We start from the raw sequence: 26,169 nt of genomic DNA on the forward strand, positions 1-26,169 counted from the left end.
TGCACCACCTATCGGTGAAAAACAAAACCAAAAAAAGAACGTTTCAGTTAATTTGATTATCACGTAATAAAATTTCTATCGAGTGTAATTCAATTTGAAACTAACTAACTGTAATAGAATCAGGATGGCGCTAATAAACCCGTTAAAATTAATTCTATTAAATTACGGAAAAAACCGTGCTAACGTCATTATTACGGCAAACAAGCAAACGAGAATGTTTACTTCATTTTATATTTACAATAAATGCACTGAAGTGCCAATATTTGCTTAGAACCCATACGACAGCATCTATTCGTGTAATATTTATTTACACTGACTTTTATCGCATATGTATGTATATCGTTTGATTTATTTATACATAATAATTGAGAAAATTCAGCGTTTATATTCAGTGGTAACACATTTGCATTCGCTGTGTCGAAACCGCAAGTCGTGTGCAACGGGAAATTATACCTAATAATAATATACATACATATGTAAGTCGACATGGCACTTGAATGAAATCAATTTCTGCACATCGTTTGCAACATTTCAGAACGGAAATAGATTCTGGAAAATATGCTGAAGAAACAGACACAATGGTGAAATGAATCTTGTCGGAATTTTGAGCTCGCGAATCGTCGAAACAACACGTACATGCAAAATAAGGACAAATCGATTGCGTGTACAATAAGATGGCTCGTCTTTCAATTATTTACGTATGTCGGTACTTGTCTTTGGATTTGATTACGACGAAGGTTATTTAAAATACATGCAGTCATATTGTTGATTGGTTTAGTTTGAAAGTGAAGATGTGTCAAGAAAAGATTTTAGATGAAAGTGCATACTGTTTATATGTACACCCGAAATCGATTTGATACTAACCTGAAAAAACTGCATGCCATAAATAATATTACGTTAGTCACAGACATTACTAACAAACTAACCAGTAGATTCTATGACAGAATCAGTGATTACAACACAACACAATCTGCTTTAGGTCATCGACTTTAGAGAGACTTTAATTAATATTATGTATTTAGATGTATTATGAGAATTTATAAAAATTGTAAATAGGTTTTTGAGCTCTTTTTCCTATTATGTTGTACATTAACATTAGAATAATATAATACTATGATTACTAACCAAATTAAATTAAATTGTAAAATAGAAAATGATCAATAGATCAGTAGCTATTAAAATAGATATAAGATGTATTGTGAACATAATTTCGTAATAATAAAAAGCATTTAAAAATCAAAATCGGTGATAACCATCGGTGATACAACAAAATGTCTATAACCATCAGGTATAAACACAGTCTGCTTTAGATCGTCGACTTTGGAGAGTCTGTAGTTAATATAATGTACATTATAAGATGTATTATGAGCATTTATAAGAATTGTAAATAGGTTTTTGAGCTCAATTTCCTATTTGCTGTACATTAGCATTAGAATGTTATAATACTTTAATTACTAACAAAAACAAAATAAAATTGTAAAATACAAAATGATCAGTAGATCAGTAGCTATTAAAACAGATATAAGAATCATTGTGAACATAATTTAGTAATAATAAAAATCACGATGATTTGCTTTAGTAGGTGAAATTTGGTATCTCTATCAAGGGTTTTGACCCCCTTAACGATATATTTATGTAAGTGAAAGTGCCAACGTTGGTTACATTCAAATAAACATATTTTTTTTATTTTAAAAATCACTATTACTTAATTGTTGTTGAAGTTCATTTTTGTCAACTTTTGATATAAGATAGTGCAATGTTCATTTATTGAGCCAAATATTCGTAAAACTTTCACATTTCACATATATATGTATATGTACGTAAATAGATTAAATTTCAGACAAATATGTCCGTTGATGAAATCATCTTTATTCTGAATATTGATTTAAATTTAAGGATTTCGTCATTTTATCTACATACATATGTCGTAGTTTGGTGTAAAAATAGACTAAACGTTGCATCAATCCTTTCAAAAATTGATGAAAGTTTTATGTAAAGAACAAAATTTTAGATGAAAGTGAAAGAGATGAGATGTGATTACTTTTAATACGTTGATTTTGAAATTTACCTCATCTCTTGTTAAACATTAATTCAAAAACTAGTTGAAGTTTCGTGTAAAGAGTAAATTTTAGACTATTAAACGTCTTCCTGCATTATAGCGAATTTCGTCTTTTGATATATTTATTTAAATACTACAAATTTCTTCATCTTTAATCACATTCAAAATAAATTATAACCTTTTCAAAATCTACAAACGATAACATTTATTCGTTTGAATCATTTATGTATTTCGTTTACATTTATGTAAGCAAAAACATTCCATCTGTCGATACAATTTCGTCATTTTCATCAATCATCTTAATTTATATGACTGATAATATCAATAAAGTAAATAAAAATTAGCCATCTAAATCGTAAAATAAACATAGATAAATTTATCTTATTGATACACTTTATCAATTCAGCTTAGGTGAACGTATTGTATTTTACATCATAACACTTTTTCTTTACGTACATACGTATATATTTTGACATAATCCAACTTAATTCTATAGTCCAAATTCCAAACTAATATCTGACTATTTGCAATGAAAAAAAATCGTACGGAACTGTTATATTATTTATATTTTAAATGCGATCTGACTGTAATTAGAGCATGTAGAAATTCTAAAAAAAATTACACATCGTGTGCACTAAAAAGTGCAATTTATTACATACTTATATTATATTACAAAATACACTTTCAGAGAAATTGATCAAAAGACGACGACATTCAACTTTAAGTAGTCTTCGAAGCAAGATGGCGCAGAATACGATACGTACCACAATACGTACAATAAAAGAAGAAGAAATGACATTGCACTCATAAAAAGGAAACAGCTGTCACACATGCATGTGTACGAAAACAGAAAAAAATAAAATAAAAATATAAATGGAAGTCGTATGCAATTTCTGTTGCAAAACAAACTTCTCAGATCTCACGCGAAAGTATTCCAAGTTTTAGATGCATTCCGGAAGTATCGGATACATGTGTATATTTATATAACGGTTAAAAGTTGTTGATATTTCAATGTGCTGAATCTCGAACGATGTGCGATTGTGTTGTTATTATATTATTAGAAAAGACCCGGATAGCTTTTAGATATGATTTCATCGTCGTTTATATGTGGGCGAAAACTGCAACCATTTTTAACAAGAAGTCACCGAACAAACATCGAGTCTGGACAAATATAACAGTTTTCTATTTAGTTTTCAATAGTCAATTCGAATCACAAATGTCACACAAGTACGGGCGACGACGTACAGAGGTTTCTAGTCATGGATCAAATCATCTAAAATAATCATTTAAGTTTAAGTTTGGACCGTTGACGCATTACAGGAGTCCCTAATGCGCCACAGTGGTCGAAAAAATACAGAGAGATGAGGAAAATAAAAAGATATACATACATATATAAATACAGACAAAAAATACATTAATACATAATCATCAACATATCTCGGTCGTTAAGCTTCTGCTTGGCGTCGAGAGGCGTCGGGGTCGATCCCATGAGCTGACCTCGATTGAAAAGAATTTTTATGAGTATATCTGTAGTGCTGCTGGTCAGACCTGGATATTTGTGACTCCAGGTCGATCGTTTCCTATCAGAGTTTGCCAATTTTCATTGTTGAAACGGTTCCCAGTAAAATTGGCTAAATATCCTTCCTACCTACTATGTCACCACTATTTGAGATTGATTAATGCACAATAAAATGTATGTACAATTCATAGATGTCTCGGTAATTTGCCAGTATTTCAGTGTCTTGTAATTCAGCGACTTGTATAATAAAAAAAAAAGCTGCAATGTTTGTAATTGGCCAGGAAGGCGCATTGGGGTTAGCTGTAAGGCCTTCCTGGTATATGTATATGTACAAAATAAATATGGAGTCCTACCCATATGATTCATTCACTGACGATTGAGAGAATCAGAAAACGGTTTCTCAGATATCTTTATATGAAATTGTACATAATCATAAAAAAACAATAGCATTACAATAATAGCAGATAAAGTAAAAATATTAAATAATAAAATACAAAGTAGGGAATGTCTTGCACCTACATATAGCCAGCACCAATAGATAAGAACCAGCGGCAAATACAAAACATTCCTGCGAGGCCTAAATGGAAGAGAGAAGATCAAAATTCCACTCATACATCACATTCAATTATGAAAATAACGATGAGCGCAGGCTACCAGACAAATAGGTTAATATAATCTCCGAAAACCTACGTTCACTGAGGTAGAACACATCACATTCAGGTTCAGCAACAACGATTTCATTGATAAGTCGGATAGCTCTTGGAATAGAAGCCATCCGATAAAGTACTGTGCGAGTAGGAGGTACAAACATCAAATGATGATGTCTATCACGCACATAATTATTAGGGATGTAAAGTCACCAACTGTTCCAGCAACGACGAGCATGACGTATTACCATGTAGAAGCTGGAGATCAATTAATGAGAAGTTCAAGGGAATTATACCAAGCATGCCCAAAAGAAAAATAGTAGTAAATATGAGGAGTTGATCAAAAATTCACTAATTTTGGAGCCTTATAAGTACTGTCATTAATTATTAAATGAAGTACGGCTATTCAAACATCAACTGTAAAGCTTAAAAATAAAATTTACGCCACATTGGATATGTAAATTAATAAAAAAAAAATCGAGAAGGAATTCATATGAAGCATGCTGTATGTATATGCAGAAAAATTTGCAAAGAAAGTTTCGACAAGCTCGTTCTAAATCTGTCACCTTTTCTCTCGAGCAGAATTGATTGAATTCTTTCACACACACACATATGATTTATTGAGCACTTGACTTGCAGTACTTGAGATACATGGCTTCACCCAGTCTACAACATTTGAATATGTAAAACCAACACAAAACAGAAATCAACTGCAAAAGGTCAAAAGGCTTTCATAAATAAAATTTTATAGTATAGATAAGGCGTCTACAATATTTTTCCACGGCGGGTTAAAATCAACCAATATATGATAATTAAGAAAATGCTTCGGGTCAGTGGATATTTTCATTTTAAGCCAGTCTTTTAGTGAAAAATAATGCTACGTAGAGAATAGGTGATTGGTGCTCGTCGACCACTGGTTTACTAGCGCTGATCACCTGATATCGATCACTGTCAAATATGTGTCAATGCACGGATAAAATATCACCGAAATCACTGAGGGGGTAAGTTTTGGGAAGACCTCTACGCCACAGAATAAGCATACCACTTTTTTTTGCATTTGGAAAACTATTGTAAGGTAGAGTAAGGTAGGTGATTAGTGCTCCTCGACCACTAGTTTACTAGCGCTGATCACGTGATCTCGCGTTCGCGCCAAAAAGTCTTCAGCGTATAAACAACCAATAAGGTCTCGTGACCCATCGACCAATGATTTCTCTTGGTTTTGGTCCGTGCTTCATTTGGAGCAATAAAGAACAATAAACTACCTTTCATTCCGATATCGGAAACCCCTCTACACGTCCGCGCAATACTACAGGTAATGCGATGCATTCCTTACATATATATATAAATGCAATTATAGCGAAATGCAAGGCGATACGTGGCATGTCTTCAATATACCCAAAATTAAATCGTCATAGCTCGTTATGACGATTTATGTGCGCTTGAACATTTAACTCCTAACGCATGTGCGCTTTATGTGTTCATGCGTTGTTGTTTATTTTTTAATTGGTTATGTACAGTGTACAACCGTTTCATGAACAACCGTTTCATTCTCCGACGAAAGGGTCTCTTGCACTGTATTCGTTTGGGGGGGGGGTGGCCTCATGTTGAGGGCTTGAGGGTCAAATTCCTTGAACTTTAAAGCGGGCTTAGTATGATTCGTAATCATTACAACATTGAATAAAAAATATGTAGCTATTATAATATACTTAAATATGTATGAAAAACAAAAAATAAACGAAAATGAACACAGAATCGCAATTTTCGTTATGAAATTGCTTCATGTGCGGTTTTATCAATATATGTATACATACATATATGAAAGCTATGAATATATAATGAAACGGTAGCTAACAGCTAGGGTCATCACAACGGATAATAATAGGAATAAGAAGTGAAGAAGTAACACGGCTCGATTGCGAACGCAGCATCGGAACGAGATTATGATGTGCGCTTTTCTTCTTCATCTTCAACTTCAAGTCCAATTTGCGAACTGGAGCGTTTAGCGTGCTCAACCGGTGGCTCGCGATGCGTTTACGTAACAATGCAAACGCAATTATAACAATTCCAACGAACCCGGATCGTCGCCATTCTGTTCAAATTTGCATACACGTGAGCTTTTATTTATTTGATTTTTTTTTTTTTTGAAGTAGAAAAAGTAGTGAGTCGTTAGTAGAGATGAACGTAAAATATGTTGTCACTTCATGCCGTGGTTTGAAACTGATGCCCGTTAATGGATCTCATTTCTCTGCGCAGACGATGCACTCTCTGATGAGGTGTGGTGAAGAGATGAAGAGTGATGTTGGGAGTAGAATTCCGAAAAAAAGTAAAAGTCGAGCTTCTTTATGATGATTGAATCGGCCATTCTTAGAAAATGTGTTGAAAAAATTCATGAAGCAGTGGTTGATGATGTTTACAACACACACACTATAGTAACTGGTTTTAACAAAAACTGTAATGTAAATTTATCATGTCCTATAGTTCACTGTCAGGGTTGGGTCTTACATACATACATTGTATTGAAGACGCTTTATAATGAACACCACAAATGCTATTTATTTATTTAAAAAATATACCGCAGTGGCATTACAGAGTGATCCAATTCGCCATTGTGGCTAGACGAATCAAAATATACAGAAATAAGAACAAAATATGTATGCAATTTATTCTCACACGAGAGAATAAATCTTTTAAAAGCTAAGGAAAAACTAACTAAATTCAATAGTGCTTTGACCAGATCAGCATATCTTAGCATATAGAACAAATTCGTGTTAATAGCAATCTGGTTGGGCGTCAAAACCATGAGATACAGGTGGTGAAATCATCATGTTGGTACGTGCAACAGGAGAAGATAACAAAACTGCGGCACCTGGTATATCTAAGTTGGCTTAGAATATTAAAATTCAAATAAGTAAGAATGTAATAGTGTACTTTTAGCACAAAGGTCGATGGGTCGCCAGACTTGATTGGCTGTTGTATTCAGCTTGTTCATACTTCGAAGCCTTTTTGGCGCGAATGCAAGATCAGCGCTAGTAAACCAGTGGTCGACGAGCACCAATCACTTAATCTCTACATTATAATATTTTATCGCTGTATCGACAGTGGTTGATTATGGTGATACTCATATTTGAAGAAATGTAGAAGAAACTTTTTGAAATAATAAGATCCAAAGAGTTAATAAAAGACATGAAGATTTGCACAGGTAATCGAGATTTTATTGTAATGGCTGTTGTTTGACTCATGGTGCAGACACATAGAGTGGTATACAGGTAGTGGTATACATTTTGCACATTAAAAAACGCTAGCACGCCTAATCTATGCTACTGTGATCCAGGACAAAACTCACCCCCTGTCGTGTTTTCGGTGATATTTTATCCTTGTACTGACATAGGTTTGACAGTGATCGATAGCCAGGATTTCCATGTTTGAAAAACTGTAGGAGAAACTTGTCAAAATAATAATATCGAAAGAACGAACATTAACATGAAGAAACGTCTATCACAGCTGGAAACCACGAGCACACCCATGCCACACGATTCAGTGTGTTCTTGCCAATATATCAAAATAGGCCAAAAATGAAGTTTTCATTAGCTTCAAACTGTTAGTTCAGTGACTTTCCGTCAAAAATTTGTGCTATGATTTTGTACCACGTTCACTCTTTGGATCGCTTTGGTATTTTACCGATATACGGGAGGTAGCTAACATTGCAGTAAGCTAATTTCTAGCGGAGTTTGATCACTTACGAACTCATCGGAATCTTGTGTCAGATAGGAGCGATGACTGCTAGCTATCAGACGTGGCTTTCTAATGCCCCTTCACAACTTTTAAATTTATGACACGAAGACACGCCCATTCACAGCTGGAGTCTGCTAAGGCGTGCCGTGCCGTACGTTTCTACGTAGGATTTTCGACTGTTAGTTTGCATCATAAGCCTTTGAAGGACGGAGCGTCGAGATCGAACGAGTATCCCGAATCCGGGTAGAGTAAGACCACAGTATTTTTCAAACTAAATACAGCATTTCTTAATACAAATGGGTTCAAAATATGTATCTTATTAATCATTTTATACATCAACATAAAAAAGTTTTGGTCCTATACCATGTTTGGACTATTTTTGTATTAAAAAATAACGACAAGCATCAACACGCAAACGCGCATAGGTACGGCCAACAGGCGACTGCACGACTCAATAGCCATGCACCGAAAGCGACAGCTTGCGAAAATATAGCTGTCGCTTTCTCTCGCATTGATTCATCGTTCAACAAGAATATGCAAGCGAACAGAAAAAAAAACATGACATATCGCTACCGCCTTTAAATCATACTTGGTACGTAGAAATGTATTTTTTTACGATGTACCCCTTTTCTAAATCATACAAAATCTATTAAAATAAATTTGTTGTTGTTCATTCTAGGAATACAAGAAATATAGGGTGTATAGCTTTGAAAACCACATAGTTATTACGAAAAACGTAAAAATTGGGGCACTTGCATACCCCACTTCGGTGAGGGAGGGATAAGATACTTGCTACGTGACGAAAACTCAGTGGGGTGCTCACTCGCATCCGTGCAAATTTCGAATTTCGCATTTGCATTGGATTGAAAACGATTTATTTCCTAACAGCAATCGAAATATTAGAAATCACGCAATGAGCGGTATTAATCAGATAAGACGTGTTATGGCATATTCAGACTAGCGCAGTTCAAAATTTGACAGTCGTTTAGACTTTCGAGAGTATGATTGAAAATCGAGTTGCGTTTTTATTTATTTTTATATCAAACGGTCATGCAGAATAGACGACCTACATATGTATATATTTATATACACAGGTCTTATGTATATCAAAAGGCTCAAATACGAAATGTCAGCCGAAAAGTACCCCCGACAGAGGTGGCAATCACGTCATCTGCTTACTTGCTGCCTTCTAATCTGGTGGCCTTTTGACATTTGGCAAGTTCTCGTCTCGGACCATTAATTTCCTAATAAGATACTTGTTCGGCGGAGGAACCCCCGTCGACTGAACTTAATTCTGATTCCACAACAATTTAGCCAGATATGTAAATACGTAGTCGTACGAGACTCACGAATTTGTGGGTATTCAGAATCGGAGAAAAATTGTAACCGTTCGATCGAGATCACGACAATCGTGACGTTGCCCGATAAATGGACCAGCTCGGGGAAAAGTTTCTGAGGAATTTTGCGAAATTTCTGTAAGTCGAGACACTCACTTTGGGTGGTGAGGCTGGAGGACTTCTGGGTAATCCAAGATCTTCGTCTTCCTCGCTGGTGTCGCCTCGGGCTCTTCGTCTCACTGCCGCTGCCAACTCTGCCTGCAAATAAATGGAAAAAGCATTTTTAATTTTTGTTCAATTTTACTTCTTACTACTTAGCATGTCCATCAAACACAGTGCAGACCACTGGGTACCAGTGAAGAGGACGTGGAATAAAATACCGACCAGAATTGATAAAAATGTATTCAATTTTATTAATTTATTTAACATTTTGGACCATTGTGGCATTACAGGAAGAACCTAATGCGCCAAAATGGGCTACATAATAAAATAAAATAAGAGGGAGAAAACAAAAAATAATGACCAGTTTTGTACCCAATGAAATATCATCGCATGGGTGTTGGCATATTAAGTTATTAAATAAATAAAAATTTAAAAGAAATGTGTCGTTCTTGTGTTTGATCGGCACGCAGTCGGATTTTTTTCAAATACCCTTTAAATATATTTAATTGTTTAATATGAAAAAAAAATGGTAAAAACTATCTACCTACCTACATATAAACAATATAAAACACCAATAGAAAAATTAATTAATTAAATAAATTTTCAATAGATGGCGCTAAATGCTCAGTCTTGCCTAGAGAAAACATTGGTAGCAAACAGTATATATGTATATAATTTTTTTATTTCGTTATTATATTTGTAAATTTTTTTGGCAGTATTTTAGCTCTGACGTACATATGTATGTATGCAGTGGTGTCACCCTAATGGTTTCCAAGGGTTTCCGGAAACCCGTTGTTAAAAATCAAAAGTTTCCGGAAACCCGTTATTTAATTTAAATTTTCATAAAATTTCTGTCAAACTGACTGTCTTCTGTTATGGTTTGCCAATTTATTTAAATTTAATTGTTGTGACGGTTCCAATAAAATAGCAATCCCCCCCCCCCCCCTCTTGCAAATTCGGCTTATCCGAATTTGTTGATTGATGCAAGCATAAATATGCTTGCAGTTTCTAATTAATATCTGCATATCTACAATGTACATATAAAGGTCTAATTATATTATAAAGCACTGCACGTCAACAACCCAGAACAGCAGTACACGGAAAACACCACTTTTATTAATAATATACAGCAGTGTACGTTTCGGTATGTTCAGACAAGTGCTGGGCAAAATCGGCTTGCATATATATAACAGAGCGCGACGATACGGCGCAATATTTCTTGCATCGTATCGTCGAGTCAATAGTGTCACAATATGACGTTTCTGAAAATATTCATATGCGCATGCGCACTTTTGTTAGTACGCGTGCACTCGCCATTATGATGTATGCGTGAATATTTCCACAGTGGCTAAAGAGAACCAGATTTGCTTGATAAGTTACGGTGACATGTACTGCTGTTTACGTGCGGATGCCGGTCTGTACTGTGCCAGTATAAACAGACCTTAATGTGTGGGTCTAGTCTGGACGCGATTTCACAAGCAAATTTGGATACATCTAAATACATAACTAGAGGTAGGACCGGAAGCATGCTTTTTCCAGGAAATAGGGCGTTTTGTGTTTATTTTCCAGGAAACGAGGCAAACTACAAAGCTATAGAGCAAAAAAAAAGGTTCACCATAAAAATAAACAATGAACAATGAACGACGCAAAGTACCGTCGGTCCTTATACATAACTAAAGAGCGGACCCAGAGCGCGCTGTCCATTGTTCACATGTTGTAAATGCATTGTTAAAGGTTTGCCGAACCTTTTTTACAAAGCATTTACAATAACGGAACAATAGACGGCGCGCTTCCGGTCCTACCTCTATACATAACTAAGGGACGGCGTACAAGTTGCACGACGGCTAAAAATATGGTTCACTATTGTCAATTTCTATTGTCAATCATTTTTTTGCTCTCCTGCTTTCTCGGACAATGGAGAGGTCTATTGTTATTTTATGGCGAAAACCCAACAGCCGCACTCTATACATAACAATGCTATTCATAGAGATAGATACATTTACGAAGGCTCACCCCCACTCTACGGAAAAGATGCGCACGCAAGAATCGCAGCCTTTGCGCACTTTTTTCGAGGAGTGGGGGTGAGCCTTCGTAAACATAACTTAAAAGCATGCCATATTTATCATTTGAACTGAGTCGTGTACATCATACAAGTTTACCTCACATAGGACTTGTTTTACAATATCATTGGAAAGATATTGACAAACGAATTTTATTTTGACTACTTAAATAGAGCATCAGCGCCACAGCTCGTTCACATTACACAAGACCTTTCAGTTTTTCTTTCATCCGAATCTCGTTTTGGAAACTGAACTCGTTTTCGATACACATGTCACCCACTCGAGATAGCCATACACATAATTGAATAATTTTAAATACATTTCAATATCGTTAATTAAGCCAGAACCCCAAAGAAGAGAGCATAGACTAGTACATTTGTACACATATACCCAACTGACCGACATATCATGTTCTATTATCTCGTGAGAAGCATCAGCTCGTCGCTTTTCGGACTATGAAAATGGAACCGGAAGATGTTACTGATGTGTGCTCTTCCATTTCCATTCAATTATATGCGTTTCCTGCGATAAGATATTTTCTACATCTGTCAGAAACGACTTACCCAGATTCTTCTCGACAGTAATCGGCCCCAACATCGTCGCTGGTTGCCACTGCTCTTCAACTTCATCTCCTTTCATCAGTTATCGCACTAGTTCACTTCAATTGGTTTAACCATGTTCATTTTAAGATCACTTCAATACACTATTGATATATTATTATAGTTGCTGTTAGGAAGAGGTGGAAGTTTTATAGAAAAGTTGGTACTAACATCAGAGTGTTCTGATGAATTCGAGCTAATACTTGAAAACTGCTTTAGATTAGGCTGGGTCATACAACGCATGTTATGTTAAGTTACTTATTTACTATCATGGAATACTGAGTTTCAGCTTTCTGCTCAAATCAGCACATATATTTATGTATATGTAATTGAAAACGAGCTTGTTATCTAAATTCAGTATGAAAAACATGATACAAATATAAATCATCCCACTTTTGTCACATTTCAGATCCCACACAAAGGTCAAAAGTCTTCAAACAAAATTCGATTTACATCGACAGCTCAATTCGGAACGAGGTAACCTTTCAAGAGATAAATTCCCTAGACTATGAACTGTGGCATTTCGTATCCATAATAATATGCACATTTACCGCGAGAGGTATTCCAACAGATCACTTTCCCCGCGTTGAAAGCGATCCGATGATGAATCTGTGATATATGAGAAATAGAAATGGATCGATTGTTGGCAAGAAAAACATGTTTGTTTGCATACAAGTGCATAATAATAAGAGCCGGTGAGAAGACTGGGTACACTTTTGCATATAACCGAATCATTTAACGGTGAATCATTTGGAGAGCGATGACTAATGGATGCAAGTATATATGTATGTATATTCAGTGTTGGTTAATTTTTTTGCGGTCGCTGTTATTAATTTTAATTAGCGCTTTTATGTCTTGTGAATATTGAAATGTTGTTATGCAAAACGCGGAACCAGTTCTTTTGAATTGAATATGTTTTGACGTTCCGAATTGAAACCGCAGGAAGTGTTTTAGTTGACAGGAGGAAATTGAGTGCGACTTGAGAATCGCCATTCAAACATTTATGGCTGTCGGTTTGGGTTCATCTGATGGATATATTGGTTAATGTACCGACGAATTTTTAAAATAGTATTTTTTTTGTTGTTATTTTATTATTTCAAACTTGGGGAACAGTTCATATACACATGTATATATTTTTTTGAAGAAAAACTTATTTAGGAATGGTATCGAGAATTGCTTTGATGTGACGTCAAGCGTCACGAAAATTTGCAACACTGAAACATTCCACAAAACTCCTCTGCTCACGAATGCTTGAACCAGACCACTAGTTAATATACATATGTATAGTAGTAGTAGTAACAAAATATCAACATGATTGTTTGTGTGTTAACACATTCGTTTATATCTTTATGTCTCACAGTATTCTAACTTACACATATTTTATTTAATTTTACATAGATATATGCTAGGAAGGCCTAACAGATAAACTCCAATGCGCCTCCTAGACAATTAATTACAAACATTGCAGTATTTTTATTATATAAATCGCCGTATTTCGCGAGGCTGAAGAACTCGAAATAAACAATTAATTAATTAATCTATAAAGAGATCTATGGATTTTGGACGAAGACTTGTAAATAATTTGTGACATAGCGGGTAGGATGGATTTTGCCAATTTGATGGAGCAACCGTTTCAACAATGAAATCAAATAAATAGGCAAACTCTGATAATAAACGATCGACTTGGAGTCACAAATATCCAAGTCTGACCAGCAGTATAGAAGATTAGCACGGGATCAAACACGGCAACCTCTCGGTGCTAAAGCTAAACACAACCACCGAGCCATACTGCTGGCTATGCACCTTAGATGCGATAGTGCAAGAGCTCGGAGTCAAAAATCGAAGAGCTTCAATATAAAAATGCCTGGGAAACGCCGGGCATGTACGTTTATCCACCAAACTTGATACTATCTCGCGGTATCCTAAATTGGACCATAGACGGGATTTGGAAGGGCTCGGAGTCAAATATCGAAGAGATTTCATATAATAACGCCTGAGCAAAGCCGGGCATGTGTGTTTGCCGATAAAAAATTCCAATTTTTCAATATAGAACCACCAAATTTGATGTACTATCTCGCGGTATCCTAAATTGGATCATAGACAGGTTTTAGAAAGGCTCAGAGTCAAAGATCGAAGATGTTTATATATTAAAAGTCTGGGTGAAGCCGGACATGTGTGTTTGTCCACTAAAAAATACCATTTTCTTTAATATTGTAAAATCACAAAATATATTTCACGGCATACAAATTTGGATCAGAAGGATTTTTGATAGTTCGGATTCAAATATCGGAGAGATTTCATATAATAACGCCTGGGCGAAGCCGGGCATGTGTGTTTGCCGCTAAACAATTCCAATTTTTCAATATACAACCACAAAATTAGATTTACTATCTCGCGGTATCCTAAATTGGATCATAGACAGGGTTTAGAATGGCTCAGAGTCAAAGATCGAAGATTTTTATATATTACAACGCTTGGGCGAAGCCGGACATGTCTGTTTGTCCACCAAAAATTCAAATTTTTCAATATATGTAGAACCACCAAATTATCTTACGGTATCCTAAATTGGATCATAGACGGGCTTTGGAAAGGCTCGGAGTCAAATATCAAATTGATTTCATATAATAACGCCTGGGCGAAGCCGGGCATGTGTGTTTGCCGCTAAACAATTCCAATTTCTCAATACAGAACCACCAAATATGGTATACTATATCTATATCATGATATACTAACTTAGACAGTAGACGAGTTGTGCAAAGGTTCCGAGTAAAAGGTCGACGTATTTAATATATGTAATAGCGCCTGGGCGACGCCGGATATATGTATGTATGTACATATGTGATGATACAATAAAGCACCATTGAAAGTTGACTTTGAAAAGAAAAGGCATTGCATATGCGTCACGGAAAATGATATGGCCATAAATGGCACTCAAATTTTAAGCATTACTGAGTCAGACCCCATTCAGGCACAATTGCATAATGGCACAAATCATGCGATGACACTGAAATGATAATGACGTGCTATAAAATAGCACCCAACGAAATAAGGCGATTATTATTAAATCATCGTGGATTTTACACCAAACACAACACAAGTGAAACTTGACTGCGCAAAATCTACATACATACACACTGGCAAGGGTTTGTGAGGTATTTCTCAAAGAGATTAGGTATCAGAATATGCAAGACTTACTTAAGCACATTCTGATATTTATTAAACTTTATTAAACAGACGTTTCGTATCATATATGTAGGTGTATAAATTCCAGTCCTTTTTCAAAATGAGATCTAAATCGGAATTTAGTGATGTTTCGTATCGAAATTAGCACGCCACAGTTTAAGTAAAACGTTCTACAAACAAACACGTACTTTTAAACGCTTCCGAGCTGGAAAATTATAATAATGGCGGATGAAAACGGGGAAATTATTCAGGAAGAAAATCAGAAACGTACGCTTTGCGTACACAACTGCCGTGCAAAATTGTTACGCATTCGCTCTACCCAAATAAATCAACCCAAATGTATGTACTATGTGGCGTGATGATTAATATCATCAAATAAAAAAAGAAAAGCGTATATTTGCTCAGTGTTATATACATAATGTAAAGCAGTACGTACCTAATGAAATACTGAGACCGTTTCGGTAGAAAGTGGAGGCAATTAAGGCGTCTCATTAACATCATCGTCGTCATCATGATTGACAATGGTGTCGGTTCTTAAAACCGATCGATACCTTACTGATTTATATGTACGTGCGTGAATAGCTTGTAAGCGGGTGTACGAAAATTTTGAATATACTGTATGTATGTATGTGTATAATATGCTTTTAATGATTCTCGGTTTACATGATTACCATAATAAATGTATGTTATCGGTTCTGTTCGATGATTTATGATGAAAAAAATCGCGCGTGTTTTGGTACAACCCTGTACTAATGCATTGTAAGTATACAATCTCGAATTTTGTAAAATGCACAGGAAGTTATGGATTTACATAAATACAATGCATTGAAGAAATGCGTGAAACTTTTGCAGTTATTTTCAAGCTCAACTGTTCCGTACAATTCATATGTATATGTATGTAGACTTAAATGTAAATTGATTACCAATAAGATTATTCACAACAAATAAACATTGTGTATATAAATATTTTTTTTGTCCTTGGGAAGAATTTCCGGAAATGACTCGATAGTATCTGGAGAAGAATCCAATTTGTGGCAAAATGTGATTACGGTGTAAATTAAATTAGTTAGCGCCTTGAAGGCGCAAAAGTCGTTGGAGCAAATTAGATAAAGTCAATGGACCATGCGAAAGAACGCTATGGACAATAATGACGATAATCGTGAATGTATTTGTGAGACAAAAATAATAAAAAGAACTAACAGTGGTGTTTCAACGGCATGACATGAAAATTTATATATAGCCTTTTGCTGCTACGATATTTTTCAAAATCCTAGCGACAAATGCTAACATTATAATATTTTTGAAGAAAAAAATTGTATATTATTTATTAACATACTTCGTTAGCTATGCTTTACTGTGCATTGTATTTGATACAATACATTTGAAGCGGGTGTTTGGTAGCTCTGTCCCTTTCTTTTGTGGTTGTAAATGTGAACGTGTGAGTGAGATGCACTAGGGGGTGACAGTTTATGATTTTGGTATCGTAAACATTTTGTGTGCATTCTAGTTGCATTTAGTTGCTCGACGGCTCGTGACCTCTATAATAGAAAACGATTTTCTATTGTTTTTGTTTTTATTCTATATTCTAAATATATTATTATAAAAAATAGTGGAATTAGAAAACTACCCGAACGCAAAGAAAAAGTTCGCGTATAGATATTAGTGTTTTACCCGATGACATATCATCGCATGGGTGTTGTATATTAAGTAATTAAATAAAAAAAAATTAAAAGGAATGTGTCGTCGGTCATTGTTCGATCCCCACGCGGTCAAATTTTTTTCAAATACCTTTTAAATATATTTAATTGTTCAATATGAAAAAAAGGTAAAAACTACCTACCTACCTACATGTAAACAATATAAAACACCAATCGAAAAATTAATTAAATAAATTCTCAATAAATGGCGGAAATTGTCTGCCAAGCGAAAACATAAGTAGCTATCAGTAAATATAAAGAAGTTTTTTTCTTTTGTTTTTCTATTGTATATACGTTTTGGCAGTGGTTTAGCTGTGACGTACATATTTATGTCGAATCGAAAGACTATTATAGTACGGCGAGCGTTATCTCAGACAAGCAGACACACATACGGAATAAGGATATTACATATTTCTTTAATTTATTATTTATAATAATAATAACAATAAAATGATCAGTGTGACCTGACAGGTTGCTCCAAAGCGTCACACCAGTTTTACAAAACAAAAGAAAGAAAATAAAAACAATAAAAATTTCAATCATTAATCTCATTCATATAGTCTCGTGTTATATAATATATGATACATATAAAGTGTTTCATACCAATAATGCAATGGCTCACAAGTAAGTATTCAAATACGACCATTATGACGTCAATAACGATCGTTGTTAGCAATTCTCGCCGTTTTCATACACAACGATATATCGTTGCTTAGCACTTAAAGGGTTAAAAAAAGAAAAAGTAAGTGGAACGATTCAGAAGAAATTGAGATGCTCTCTCTCGAAGGAGAAGGATGAAGGAGTTGGAACTTTGACCCAAGTAAGATTAATCGACTTTTTTTTTTAATATCTATTATCGCAGTTAACCCTTAAACTCTCATCTCACAATCATTCATAAATAGTCTGTCAATGAAAATAAACGTCGGTTTAACGTGGGTTGACCACGTGCTGCTAGTCAGACATGGATATTTGTGGCTCAAGTCAATCGTTTCCTATCAGAGTTTGCCAATTTATCCAATTTCATTATTGAAACGATTCCTCGTCAAATTGGAAAGAAATTCACTATGTTTAAGTTTAATACCATGAGTGTCGCTTAGGGGCAACCCGAAATGGCATCATGGGAAAATATAAAATCAGGTCCATCGGCTTGCCGCCTTTTGAATTGGGTCTTTAGTTCACAATTCAAGACTGCATATAAAGCAACACGTGTTATCGTATTAAAGTACAATAGATTCGAAGAATCACAGGAAGCAATTCCACTCAGTATGGTTTCGATTCGCTGCTGATTAGACCGATCCCACTTCTGACACCATTGAAGCAGTAATAAAAGATCCTCACTCGCTTTATAAGTATCACATAGGACAGAATTATTTCAAGTTATACCTTGCCCTATCGATTATACTGCCCAAGATGGTCGACTATACACCGCTATAACGACTATCGAAATCGTACGCTAAAATGCACGACGCGCCCTATACCCGCAAACAAAGCACTCCATTTATTTTGAATGTGTGTCACACACTATATTTGATTCCATAGCGGACCACACCTACTATATATACTTTGAATTAGCACACAATCGCTAATCATTGCGATTTCCGCTGCGATCTCGAAATGGGCAGGAGGGACGCATACTGCAGACTCGGAGATGATTTTGCGAGATGGGAGATAGCCGACACCTGGGGTGTTCGATTCGATGGTTCGCGATGACATCATTGTGGACCCACTTTGGTCCACAAACCTCGAATCAGCGACCGGTTGCGTCACACGCGAATCACAACTCTGCCTGTCTCAGATCCAGTTCACAGTCGAGATGAATATTCGTAGTAGGATCGAATATGCAGGCACAGGTTTGAGGTCGTATCTCTGAATTAGGGTTGCCAGGTGTTTGGCGTAATGAATACTTTCATTCGATGGAAGTTCAGTGGGAGTAGTGGGTAGGAGGTAAGAAGAAAGAAAGACGTGGAAGTTATTAAGTTTTAATTGAGTTAGCTGGGACGTGGTTAAAGGATGATTTAAAGAAGGATTACGAATAAAGTTGTATCGAAAAGGAAGATGATAGTGCGGCGATCCGGAAGTATCATCGAAGGATATATACATACATATATGTATTATTCATTTGAAGTATGTAGAAAAAAATGTGAGACATGGATGTCCTGTAGTATTAAAATGTCGTTTTGCGGATAAGTGAAAAAAGGATTCTCAAGACATACATATTTCGGACGAACTAAAAGGGATAAAGAGAGTGGTGTCGACCCAGAAGAATTTGGATATTTCAATTGGTAAAAATTATCTACATGGATGCATTGGAACTTCGTCGAAAGTAGGATAAAGCGATATACAACTGTAGGTACATTGCAGACCACTATTCAATTGCTTTCCATTGATTTAGTGTGTGGGTGGTACAAAGGAGAAGAAGAATGGGAATGAAAGTTCTTTAGTATCAAAATTTTCTCAATAGTGCCGTAAGAACGATAGAAACAAGACTTCCGATGAAAATAAATAGTATTAGATCTATCAAAAGGTGACCCAGAAGAGTTTGGAACGCTTGTATATAATTATATTATAATTAATTAATTTAATATAATATATAATTATATTATAATTAATTAATTAATTAATTTAATATAATATATAATTATATTAAATTAATATAATTATATACAGGTAAAACAGAAACTTTAATCTGAATACAATTAATTCAAAAGAAAATAATTTTATAACCCCCACCCTAATATATGTATAATTTAAACAACCTTCCGTAAGTTCTTATTTCCAAATCAATGTTCAGTTCTATTTTCCTTTTCAGATGTGTTGCAGGACTGTAGTCATGACTTTTTGGCTGGAGTCACAAGTCGTTAACTATTAGTCTAGTAAAAATATATATGAGAGATAATGTGAGCCTATAATTCAAATTTTTAAGATATAGTGAGAAAATGATAAAATTATAGGCGTTTAAACAATTAAAGCCTGAAAAAACGAGTGGGGGGCGGAAAGTCAAAAAACCAAGGCTACTGCTATTGGCGATGGGTGAGCTGTCACCTTCTCCAAAATTTTTGGATTCTTAAACGTGTTTATTACGATTATATTTCTCCAAATTAAATCTCTATCGGCGGCCAAACCTCGCAAAACGACAAAGTTTCAAAGCGATCGGAAGAACGTAAGTTTGTCAGACCAATTCGCGAAGTGAAACTAATAAAAACCTTGTAAAAATCGACCAGTTCCGATTCCACATTTATATAAGTAGCATTTATTAGAAATTAATAATGTCAATGTTAATTACTGAAAAGCGTTTAAGGTTCGTGTGACTTGCCAATACTTAATCCAAGACGTAGTGTTTATATATTTGTCTTTTTCTTATGTTTAGATCAAATTGAGGAGATGACCGACATTTGCAAAGTTTACAACGCGAAATACGTACACTTTATTAGATTCATGCAGTGGTGTAGTCGGGCCAGGTTTGGTACTTTGATTGATATGAAAATTGTTTTGTGAGTAAAATTAAAAAACATTTTGGCTAATATTAATAAGTTAATAACACAATAATAGATGTCACACTCTCAGACTCCAAAAAGAAAAATCGAATAAATTGATCAGAGATTCCTTCTTTTCAAACAGAGTGACTAAAGTTTGAAATAATGTTCCCAACAATGTAGTAAATTCTGAAAACCATAATATTTTTAAAAACAAGCTACAAGTCTTTCATAAAATTGAAGATTTTTGTAATTCTCCTTTTCTATGTTTTTGTTTTCTTTTGGTTATTCTTATGAAGTTTTTAGAAAATATATAAAACATCTTAATTTCAACAAGAATATTTTTTAATAAGCATTTGATTTTTTTAATAAATATTTGAATTACCAATATTAGGATACATATTTTTAAGTGATGAAAAAAGAGGGGGGGGGGATCATAAAAATAAAATACCACCCTGGTTCTTTTTATTTATTTAGCACTACACACACCACTGGTTTCATGTTAAGTAGATCAGCCGGAATACAAACTGTTAACATTTGTAGGTTGATGTTTAATCTAAGATTCTACCATTTCGATTAAATACACTCTCAAGTACCGGATTCAAATCTTGAGATAGACTTACATCGAATGTCAAATATAATATGTTAATACAACCCAAAACAAATGACCCGCGGCGCATTTTTTTTAGTTAAAGAGATAAGATAACAGTGACCCTTTCCACTACTCATTTCAAATTTGGCAGATATGGCAGCCCTACTCCATACCTCAAAACTCAACATAGAGCAAAATCGTGACAAAATGTTAAGTCTGTGGACGTGCAAGTATAATCCAACATGATTTCGGAATTGTCCCGTAAGTGTTCCGACGATCACACTGTATATTCCTTTATTGCGAGTGACAAATTGCGAAAGTGCAAAAAAGCCGTTCGTCAAATCAATCGAACCGTTGTTGCGTTGACCATCTGTTTGAGTATTTCACAATTGAACCGTATCGAACTTGTATACTTTATAATAATAATATACTAATAACACAGAAGAAGTACACAGAGGTATGTACGTGTGAATCGTTTTCATTGTACGATGACTTTAAATACGATAATTACATTTTCGAAAAGTGCACAGCTGAATTACGCATGTGAATAGAACTACGCATAAACAATATTGTATGTAATTGTTTGATCCATTAGAGATAAGATATAACTGGATTGTTGGTGATTTAACCAACTTCCAGGTCATAGCAATTAGACTTGAGTGGTTTAACGTTCATTCAAAAAGGATCTGTAACGCTTGAAAGTATCATATATTTGTCACAGTAAGAGTGTCAAATCTCGAATCAGTACACACTGACTAGTAAGTGTGTAGACTAGCTATGGTTTTTAGCTACAGCTTACGACGCTTGATTCTGCAGATACTCTTAGCAGACAAAGCATATACTGACGCGCAAATTCATTCGCTTGCTGCTGTGCACTAGTAAATCTGCTGACGAACGAAATTTGAGTGGTTTGACAGCTGACAGGTGACAGTTTGACGTTGCTCTTCCAATGAATTTTATGTTCAAGAATATATATATATATATATATATATATATATATATATATATATATATATATATATATATATATATATATATAATAATATTATAATAAGAATATATCGGAATATGTTACTGGGAAGGCACTTTTTTAAGCTGTTGAATGGGATAATACACAATCCTCAGGTTCTAAATGAATTTAGGTTTAATGCACCTTGTAAATTCAGGGACTTGAGAAATCGTGATTTGTTTGTTCCTCCTGTGGCTCGCACAAATATGTTGTCAACGGCTCCTATATCTAGGGCGATATATCTGCTTAACAGGATTTCTGGTGAAATTGACCTCTTCAATATAAAATATACTAATCTGGTTGAGTGGTTGTTGAGGAATGCTAGTGGTTGATTTTGCCTATTATAAATATTAATGATTGTTATTACTTTATCTGTTTTTTCTTTTTTTTTATGATTTTATGATTTTAATGATGTTGTGTTAATATTTTTATTATTATAAGTTATTATTACTGTTATCATGTTATTATTACTGAATGACCGGCCACAGCGACGCGTTGGAGATCTCTGTAATGTCACTGTGGCTAATATGTTAAATAAATAAATAAATAACTGATTCTATTTAAATAACTAATTTATTGTTGAATTGATACGAAATAGACAATAATTAACAAAGTTAAATCCAACAATTACAATTCCGTACATCCGTATTACCTACGATTTTAAGTTAGGTTAGGTTAAGTTACATTTTATTTTTTTTCATTAATAATAATATGTTCTTTAATATAATTTATTTATTTATTTTATTTTATTTTATTCTAAACAGACCATTGTGGCATAACAGGAATTCCTAAAGCGCCACAATGGTCAAAAAATATAACACAAAAAAAAATGTCGCATTCTTTCAGCTTTTAGTTTAATCCGTCGACTATATGTACATATGTATATGTATACGTGTTGAAAATGTCAACTTGTTATTCCTTTCGTAGAAAAATTCTGCGTACTGATAGGTAATGTATGAATTTACTAGTAAACGTGTTCATTCGTTCTCCCGTGTATACTGTAACTGGGTGATTTTGATGATACATGCACTTACTAGCCAGCGAATACTGATTCGAGCTTTACACTTTTACTGTAACATATGTATACATACAATATAATTCAGTTCGGTGATTATTCCGCAAAAACCGATTTCGCACACGTCATTAATATCTCGATCACGGAACATCGGGCACCCAAAACTCCATCAATCGAAAGCCACCCATGCGAAATATTGTACTAACGAGAACTCGAGTGCCAGATATTATGTGATCGAGATTTTAGTGACGTGTGCGCGAGAATCGCTCTTTGCGGAATAATCCGTTTCCCATATAATTCATTCTATATTATTGTAGTTGGGTATTATTTTTGAAGAAGATTCGATATTTTTCAGAAGACGAGATCAAAAAGATAATAATATTCAGCGAATAAGTAAATTCGACCCTTCGGAACATCAAAGCGATTCGAAAATAGTACATTTGTATATATATTTTTGTGATTGGACATACGAAAAACAAACAGACGGAGAGCACGTATCGTGTGGTGGCATAAAAAGGAAAGAGGACACCTTGTATATCCAAAAGCTGGTCTATGCATCTCGTTATGTTCCAGATTTGGAAGCGACATTTCCGTTTCAAAGTTGATATGCAAATATCATCGTTAGACGCACCGGCTTTTGCCAACATCGACCCAGAAGCCAATTACAGAGATCTATGTGCAGAGAAAGACGTGCACAGACAATGCAGTCTGGGTAGTTATTATATGCAGATGATGACAAATTGAAATGCTGTTGATGGATTAGCATAATGTGAGGAATTGGAATGTTCTTTTGCGGATTTGAATTGCACGTATGAATTCGTTCAGTGCAAGCACAGCTAAATAGCCATACTCGATTTGGTTCAAGCCTTTTCCTATACAAACGCTCAGCCATATAAAGAGCTTGCTTATGGATATATATGTAGTTTAGCATTTATATATGCTAACCAACAGTGTGGACTAGTGGTTAGCACATGTATATGCTTTCGAAACTGGTGGTCACGGGTTCAAGTCCAAATGGTTATAATATAATTCTGATACAAAATAATTCGATTCTGTTGGCCAGAAATTGGTTTGTGACTCCAGGTCGATCGTTTTCTATCAGAGTATGCCAATTGACCTGTTTTTCATTAAAACGATTCTAAAAATTTGGCAAACTTTACCAATTTCTCGGAATTTTCGAGTTTTCGGCGTCTCTAATTTCACTGATTCATATAAAAATGCTGCAAATTTGTACATAAATGTCTCGCAAATTTCAGAATCTCTAAATTTTAAGATTTATGAATAAAATATATAAAATAGAATAGAATATATAAAAATAGAAAATGCAAGTTTATCAATTTTTTTTTTAATTTTGTCTCTATGACTCTTTGTAAAAATTATTCGAAAAAGTGTATATCGATGTTTGTAATTGGCCAGGAAGGCGCATTGGGGTTTACCTATTAGACATTCCTGGTATATGTACATATACATATATGTATGTGAATGTACATATGTATGTAAAAAAATAGCTTTGCTCCTTAGAACGAATCGTTTGTGCATTAGTATTAAAGAAATTGCGCATTAAGTAAGTGTATTTCTGTTAATTGCGCATTAAATAATAAAATGGAAATATTTTATTTGTAGTATGAAATAAAAAAAAAATGTTTCGATCATTAAACAGTTAAAAAGTGCGCTGTAGAAAACATGAAATGATAAATGAAAAATATAGTGCTCAAGAAACGTGGCAGTGAATATATGCGAGTGATTATATACATAGAATGCGTATAGTATATAAATGCGCATTTCATTCATTTTAAGCGGCTATATATTTTTTCTGTTGTAAAAGTAACTTATCAAATACCCGCATTTGTGTTCTTTTGTTTTATAATCTAATCATAACTTTTTACTTTAATTTATTCGAAAATATTTTTGAATTGTACATTTATATTTATAAATGATATAATATTAATGATTTAATTCACGCAAATTTTATGAAATGCGCATTTGTTTTATAAAATGGGCATTCAAATTGTCCCCATACGTTAATAATTGAAAGAACGTGTCGACGGCCTGCAGCCCTACTCAAAAACGGTGACGCGATTCAAGTATTTAAATCGAATTGAATTTATTAAACGGAAATCTCCAAATATAAAAAAAGCACCTGCTTTTCGTAGATCAAACAAGCATTCATCTTCCAACCAGTTATGTACACATTTTCCTTATCTCGCAACATCTCTTTGTTTGTATTCAAAAAGTCATCACATCGTATATTATCGCTTTAATTTCGTTCGTCCGCACAAAACGCTCTAATCGAACATCCGCGTATAAATCACGAGAAAATGTATGCAAATCGCATTTATACAAAAAAATAAAAAAACTCGTTATTACGAAATAATCTTAAATAATGTATTGAAATTTCGAACAACAATGTGCATATAATAAAATCCGTAAACATGAAACGCGGCACGAGAGCAAACGTAACGTGAGACACGACAGTACACACAAGTTCCAATCTATTAGGTGTTTTCGGTCGTTTCCTAAGAGAATTTCTAATATATCTGCCACAATGATGGATGGATGGACAAAACTGGCCGACAAACAATTGCTCACTGTCTTGCCTCGTCGGGAACAAACTCCAGGTTTTCCGCTTCGAATCGGGAAAGGGCCTAATCCAGTGAAAGTATACGCGTTGCAATGTTTAAAAATTGATGTAAACATGTAAATTAGTTGTATAGTCGAACCGCGATGGCCAATCACATTTCGTTTCAGTTTCGCATTGCATTTTGGACAAAGAATACAGCATTGTTCGTGCATATAGCGGTCGGTAAAATTTTACTTTTATATTTTGTAAGTATTGAGTTCGTGTTTCATAATTTGAAATATTTACATTAATAAAGTTTTAATATATAATACTTAAGTTGTTGATATTATTAATTTATATATGGAATGCGTATATATTTTATACTAATGGAAAAATGATATTTTTTAAACGATAAAAGTAATTTTCAGTCATGTTATGGGCAGCAAATTTACAGTAATACATATTATTTAAGACCTTGCATTGGATTATAGTGTAATAATATGGGTACCATTTATCGGCCCGGAA

General features: G+C 34.4%; 2 protein-coding genes across 2 annotated transcripts in view; both read right to left on the reverse strand.

Annotated features, from left to right (window-relative positions):
• The window catches only part of LOC143920396 (uncharacterized), a 443,610-nt gene that overhangs the window by 355,737 nt on the left and 61,704 nt on the right, over window positions 1-26,169 (reverse strand). The window lies entirely within an intron of this gene.
• Window positions 1-26,169, reverse strand: part of LOC143920389 (uncharacterized) — a 188,088-nt gene that overhangs the window by 37,017 nt on the left and 124,902 nt on the right. The window contains exon 7 of the mRNA XM_077443273.1: window positions 9,451-9,552. Within this exon, the coding sequence (XP_077299399.1) occupies window positions 9,451-9,552 (102 nt within the window). The remainder of the gene's footprint in view (window positions 1-9,450; window positions 9,553-26,169) is intronic.

Source organism: Arctopsyche grandis, chromosome 12 (assembly GCF_051622035.1).
Source record: "Arctopsyche grandis isolate Sample6627 chromosome 12, ASM5162203v2, whole genome shotgun sequence".
NCBI lineage: Eukaryota > Metazoa > Arthropoda > Insecta > Trichoptera > Hydropsychidae > Arctopsyche > Arctopsyche grandis.